This window comes from Aplysia californica, unplaced genomic scaffold, assembly GCF_000002075.1.
Source record: "Aplysia californica isolate F4 #8 unplaced genomic scaffold, AplCal3.0 scaffold00214, whole genome shotgun sequence".
NCBI classification, from domain to species: domain Eukaryota; kingdom Metazoa; phylum Mollusca; class Gastropoda; order Aplysiida; family Aplysiidae; genus Aplysia; species Aplysia californica.
The window spans coordinates 997,972-1,005,471 of record NW_004797484.1 but is presented as its reverse complement, the minus strand read 5'-3'; the positions used below and the strand labels follow the sequence as shown (position 1 = coordinate 1,005,471).

The following is a 7,500-nucleotide window of genomic DNA, read 5'->3' as shown; positions in this document are numbered from 1 at the left end:
CAGTTCATTGAAACTGCTATGTTTCTTGTGATAGTATTGTTGGAATTTTTCACTAACTTCAAACAACTGCGAAAACAAATGATGAAATTCACCTAGTGTATCACGTTTTCTTCGGATGGGATGCACGGAAAATCTTCTTGTCTTGGTGTTCATTTTTTTGTCTGCGTCTCAAAAGCAACAAGAACAACTTTCTTCTTCTACCACACGCCATAATTGCAAGACGGCGGCGTCTGACCGCCAAATTCCGATGTTAATATAATCGGCCGCACCGGACAGAAAACGGCGGGTCTGGTCTGACTGTCGGTGTCGGGCGTTAATATGGTTCTACCCTTATCATTATTAGAAAAATAAACTTGCCAGTTGCGCTGACGTAAAAGGCATACAAATTCTTGATCCGTCTACCACGGTACAGCTTGTCAAGGAAATTGTGGACAAGGAGCTCCACACTTATCATTCCATGTTCTCGAAGAGATTGGTACCTGGTGCTGGTCTTCGCACGGACCCGTGGAAACTGGCGTTATGCGTCACAGACCGACGTATAATGGAAAAAAATCAGCAAGGATACATTGAGGTGAACTTGCTCACAGAAGGAGATACAAAAATGGACCTGTTCTCACTGTAATTCCCTGTTAGTAAATTATGTTACACGACCTCATCGACACAGTTAATATCTGGGTGCTTCAACCATGTCTGTAGACACCAATGCGTGGTAAGTGGGATTCAGCATCTCAGTAGATAGCACGAGGATACGCAAAATAAGAAGCACAACTTCTCCGAACAAGAATCGAACTCACGTCTTCCTTGTAGAGCAGTGAGCAGTTTGACCGTATGTAAATTCCCCCACTTCCGACAAATAAGCAAACTAACAGACCATACGTTATCTAATCTTAACGTTATCCAAGCGTCTTCTCGAGGTCTAGTTCACACCTACATGATTTCTAACGTTTCTTCAACCTTAAAACAATTTCCAACTTTCAATGGGATGCGACAATCCTGACAGGGAACTCCGTACCTCGAGCGAAAAGAGTCAATAGTTACTGGCATTATCACATTTCAATGTGTTGGTTTTTACAAAATAAGTCAAGAAAAAACTCTAATACCAAAAACAAATAGGTGTTCGAATGTGTGATCCCCATTAATTATAATAAGGATTTAAAAAAACAAACCAACAAAATAATTAAAACTCTCCAAAAAAAGCCTTGGGTCTAATGAAAACGTCCACCCCCTTGGTTTGCTACTTAAATCCCAGAATCTTGAAACTTGAAAGTAAACCACTTTTTCACTTTCAACTTTTTGTAACACAAGCTCTTTTTCTTCTTCTAAAAATCCGTTTTATGATCCCTATAATCGTTGCCATGAGGACACCAATGGCCGGTCTCCTGTTGCTATGGATACAGAAACTCGGGCCGCGCTGGGCTGCCAATCCAATCACAGTCTACGTGTACGTAAATGGGCTTTGACCTTGACACAGATTTGAGCTGGCCATCAAGAAGGTTCCCGCCTGTGAGATAGAGACAACAATGAACAACTTGTAAGATTCTCTAGTTATTTCTCTATGTCTCTTGTTAAAGGGTTACACCCCTTCGATAAAAAGAAAAATCGGATAATTTTATATTGCGTTATATATATATATATATATATATATATATATATATATATATATATATATATATATATATATATATATATATATATATATATATATATATATATATATATATGGAGTTGCTGTCATCGTAAAGTTTGTTAATTTATCTCGTTATTTATTTTAAAAATACCCTTCTATCTTGAATAGAAGTCAAGATATTTGCGATTGCCTAACCAGCGGGAAAATGTCGATTTCTTTGATTTTTTTTTTTAAACCTGCGCCTGATTTCACTTCGATGCCACACACTCACATCTCTCCACCGGCTTGGCTCGGTCTGACCAGAGATCAGTGGTGCTGTCTTTTTTAAAATGCACTTAAAAGGCGTTTACTTCAAAACATCGTGTCAGAATTAGTCTGATCTTATGTTGTTGGTTTTTTCTGTACAGCCTACAGAGTCATGTAGAAATTGAATTGTATCTTTATGCTATCAACAGTACATATTGACTCATGGTCTTTATCAGTGCAGTACCCACATATCGACCTCAGGGATGGTTTTGGAATTTTAAAAGTCCCCCGAATTTTTATCCTATTTCTTACAGTTACACGATAAGAGAATATCAGCATGAATGTGAGAAAGTTTTTTTAAAGCATTATTTATCCCCTCTGTCAGATAATTTCCTTTCCTTTCTTCTTTCTTCTTACAGTCTCTCAATCTTTAAAACGACTAAAACTGGCGTCTGCGGTAAAGCAGTTTGGTGCTTCGCTCGCCGTCACTAGAAGAAGACCTGAATTAAATTCCCATGAGGGGCGTATTTTTAGCGAGTATCTCAGTATCACCAGACCTCTTTAACATGTACAGTGAAACAATCCTTAGAAACATAGAAAGATGTCCAGGTCTCAAAGTAAATGGAGAAAATATTAATAACATCAGGTATGCAGATGACACAGTTTTAATAGCAGGCTCCGAAAAGGACCTTCAATTGCTTCTAGATACTGTTGTAACAGAAAGTGAAAGCAAAGGATTATTGTTGAATGTAAAGAAAACAGATTGCATGGTAACATCCAAAAAAGCAGCAAACCCTAGTTGTAATCTCATTAGCAAAGGTGAAAAGATCAAACAAGTCCAACAGTTTAAATATCTAGGATATATGATAACATCTGACGCCAAATGTTCCACAGAAATAAGACGGGGAATTACTATGGCTAAGGCTAGTTTCAATAAAATGAGCCCAATCCTGAAAAATAGAAACATCTCAATGAGCACCAAAATGAAAGTCCTGAAATGCTATGTTTGGTCAACCCTTCTATATGGCTGTGAATGCTGGACAAACACTAAAGACAGTGAAAATAAGATAGAAGCAACAGAAATGCGGTTTCTTAGGAGACTGCTAAGAGTATCGTGGAAGGAAACGAAATCAAATGAGGTAGTGCTTGATGAAGCCCAAGTGGGACGCTCAATGTTAAATACAATCAGGAAACGACAAATGCAGTTTTTGGGACACCTGAATAGACATAAGGGTCTTGAACATCTAGCTCTCACTGGCAAAATTGAGGGCAAGCGAGACAGGGGTAGGCCCAGAACAACATACTTAGGGAACCTAAACAAATGGGTAACAGGGAAAGATCAGGGAAACGTAGCTTTTTTTAGAGCATCCGAGCAAAGGAATGAATGGAAAACCATGGTTGACGATGTCAGTCGCAGATATGGCACTGGATGATGATGATCTCGGTTTATCTGGCGGGACACTGCATCCTTCTCAGCCAAGGATGGCCTTAACAGGCAGGCTTAATTAATACTTGCCTCTTACATGATCTAAATTAAATCGATAGCTGCAGAAAAACGTCTTGCCATAGTTAACCTCCCCCACCCCCAGCTTATTGTAGAAACTTACTTGTGTCGAGGGGTGGACAGCGAGCAATATGGACCATAACACCAAGGCATGGACTGGCCTAAGTATGACAGCGTGTATGAAGGTATAATAGCGGGTCATTGCACGTCAACCTCAGTGCCAGGCATGAAATCTCCAGAGAGTGGCGTTAGTAGTCTAGTGGTTAGGTTACCAGACTCGTAATCGTGAGATTGCGGGTTCGGGGGTTCAAGTCTCAGCCTGGTCCGACGTTGTGTCCGTGGGAAAGGCATTTTACACGAATTTCCTATTCGGCTCTGCCGTTTCGGAGATGGACGTTAAACTCGGAGGTCTTGCCTTTCTTAAATAACTTAACAGTGTTGATGAAGGCGTTAAACGTATAGGCCTGCCATTTCCCCAATGTTTACCTCCTGAGAGGGGACTTGTCTGTGTTTAGTAGGGCCTTGGACTCTGATACAATCCTTTACCTTAGAATTACAAAGTTCTACTAGACATTTGCCATTTTGAGTTACCAAGACCTTGAGGACAGAAACCAATAGTGTTCTGTATGCTCTTTCAAGAACCTAAGATTATACAAAGTAGTTATCGAGATATTCAAAGAATTGTATTGCATATAAAAATAGCTTGACACGTTGTGAAACTCTAACTTTTATACATAAAATTTCTCAAAACTAGGTACGGAGCTGATAGAACTCTGTACTTCTAGTAGCAATATCTTAGATCTACCATAACCCACTCACTGTTATGTCTGGAGACTTGGAAGCTGTAGAAAGGGTCCTCAGGCATGGGAGTGAACTCAGCACACATGATGGCGTCTTCATGCTTTCCCGTGTACTGACTCGTTCTGTGGGCACACACACAGGCACGTGACCTAATTATATACACTTATGCATAACATTAATGATAAATGATATGGTATTGTGTATAAAATGTATCGGGCATAGGAGTGAATTCAGTCTGCTCACATGATGGCGTCTTCATGCTATCCCGTGTACTGGCTCGTCCTGTGGACACACACAGAGACCACCTTACCTAATTATGCACAGCTATGCAAAATAATAATGAATAAAAAAATATAATGATATAAAATGTATCGGACATGGGCGTCAACTCTGCACACATGATGGCGTCCTCGGCTTGTGCGTGTACTGACTCGTTCTGTGGACACACACACACACACACACACACACACACACACACACACACACACACACACACACACACACACACACACACACACACACACACACACACGCACACACTTATAAACATACACAACGCCTTGCAGGTTGTTTTTTTTCTCTACATTATTATACAATGTCCAAGTGGACCACATGTCTAAAATAACGGTATCCATCTTGAACCATGGGTGGTCGTCTTGGACAGGTTCAAGTTTAACATGATATTAATAACAAAGACAAAGAAAACAGTGGTATATAAAATATAGACCGTTTTTCTGCATTTATCACATTCATCAAACTATTATGAAAGAAAATAATACAAATTGAAGAGAAAAAAATATTCCCCCTCCCCCCTAAAAATGATAATGATGATGATAATAATAATAACAATGATACTAATAAAAATAATAATAATAATAATAATAATAATAATAATAATAATAATAATATAAAAATACTACTACTACTACTACTACTACTACTTCTACTACTACTACTACTACTACTACTACTACTACTACTACTACTACTACTACTACTACTACTACTACTACTACTACTACTACTAATGATAAACAAATAAAACTAGATACACTAAAGGAAAGGAAGTTACGCAAACTGCGAGACAACTCATCGAAAGACAACAGAGAAAAGACCGAAAAGAAACTGAACCCCAAATTCACAAACGTCAAACTTGATGTGTCCAAAATGAAGCCTCTGCGATGGGAGACTTGTTTCTTCTCTGGGATTTATTAAAGATTTGGCCGAAATTAAATACAGACGTTTTTCTTTCTTAAATCTGAAACATCGTTTGTTTTTTTATTTTTTACCGCAGTTTTAAAATCGTCGCTTAGGAATGTTGCTATGGTACTAGGAAGATAAGGGGGGGGGGGGGGGGGGATTCGTCAGAGGCAACGAATTTCTTTATTTATTTAAAAACTGAAAATTACCCCACGTAGCGTGCAATTAGCACTGGTTTCATTTTGTCTTTTTTCTAATTTATTATTTTGCATCTTTTTGCTGTTCTCAATTAATTATTGTTTGTTTTTCTTTGAAACGCCTTTATTAAACTTGGAGCTAAGAGGAGCAAATTGGAGTTTTAATCTACTCCTGTTTTTACAATAAATGAAGCTTCTGTTATTGTTTAATACAAACAAGAAGAAGCATAAAACAAAAGCTAAATCGAAATTTGGAAACAGCAGTGCAGAAAGAATAAACAAAAACTGCAAGGGCGAAACAAAAAACCGAAACAACAACAAACAAACAAACAAACAACACGACAAAAACCACAGAAAAAAATCCCCAAAAGCTTTATCTAGGCAAATAAAGCTCTCATAATCACAGCACATAAATCCTTGATTAGTTCACACATTCTGCCTCAGGTCATTCGTTCTTGCTGAATTCATCACGCCACATCGCAGATTTGACTAAAGTTGATCTAAATCCCCTTAATTTCCACGCACCGAAATCTAGCGACATTATGGAACCACACGGAACGCTAAGCCCCTAATGAATGGCAGTAATGACCCCAGCAGTCATGTAGAATCACAGGTACTAACGCAATCTCAAAGATAGATCTAAATACACCATGACATACACTGTGGGTTAACGTCTTTACTACTGAAAAGACGTACGTGTACGTATCGGCACGATTAACAAGCTGACCCTTTCATGGATCCTGGAGAGGAGGGAGGAGCAGCTATATGGTATAGTGCCGCCTGCAATGATGCCTATTCTCTAACCAAGTAAGTAAGTAAGTACGTACCGGTACTCGCTCGTAATCTCCAAAACCGACCCACTTACAACTCACACTGCTTCAACTGGTTTACACAGGACATTGTAGTTGGTATTGATACAGCTTGTGAAGTTGATTAATCTGAACTAAGAGGTGTAAATAATACATTGTGTTTAAATCTCCTTTGAACTAACATTTTATATTGTCTGTTCAGACGTAGATTGAAATGTCTCAGCAATGAAAAGGTTCACAATGTTTGTTTTAGTAAGAGTTTTACTGCACTTGCAACAACACAATTAGGTCATATAAGTGTCGAAGACTGGAGGTGTTACTAGAGAATAACATACACAAAAGAGAAAGAGGGGAGATGATGAAGATGTATGTTTTGATAGGAAAGCAGGAGCAAACCACACCAGAGCTCACGCCAACGACCAAAGGGTTAACTTGAGTCTCAGTTTGATATCCTTAAGGTACAAGGTTTGCATTAGTACGATCTTGAGTAGCCTGAGGGCGAATAAGAAAGCGACGTGCAGGCTGGATATTGAAATAACCGTAGCTTCTTAGTCCATAATTAGTTATGAGGCCAGACCTGCTAATCCTAAGATCGTTACAATAACAACAACAGCAACAGCAAAGAAAACAACAACAGCAAAAGCAACGACAACCGCCACCACCACCATCAACCTGAAAACAAAAACACCTCCGTCCCTCTTGTCAAACAAGAACTTGTTGTTCCTTCCACTCATGAGATGTAGCGTGGTATCCCGTGACCAGAGAAGCAACAACAACAACAACAACAACAACAACAACAACAACAACAACAACAACAACAACTACGAAAACGACAACAACAATGACAACGACAACACAACAACAACAACAACATGACTATTACCACTATCACCATTACCACCATCAACAGCAATAACACTGCCACCACCACCACCACCAACAACAACAACAACCACCAATAAGAACAACCACCACCAACCTGAAGACAAAAACCGCTCCGTCCCTCTTGTTTGTTTCACTCATCATAATGTGTGGCGTGGCGTTCCGAGACTAGATCAATATCCTTCCCCCCTTTTTCTTTCTCTTCCTCCTCCTCCTCCTCCTCCTCCTCCTCCT

The 7,500-nt window shown here is 39.2% G+C and overlaps 1 protein-coding gene across 1 annotated transcript in view; it reads right to left on the bottom strand.

Annotated features, from left to right (window-relative positions):
- Positions 1-1,321: 1,321 nt before the first annotated feature.
- Positions 1,322-7,500, bottom strand: part of LOC101862730 — a gene marked incomplete at its 5' end in the record, with an annotated part of 11,690 nt that continues 5,511 nt past the window's right edge. Inside the window, 2 exon segments of the mRNA XM_005099485.3 lie at positions 1,322-1,501; positions 4,197-4,300. Coding sequence (XP_005099542.2) covers positions 1,386-1,501; positions 4,197-4,300 — 220 coding nt within the window.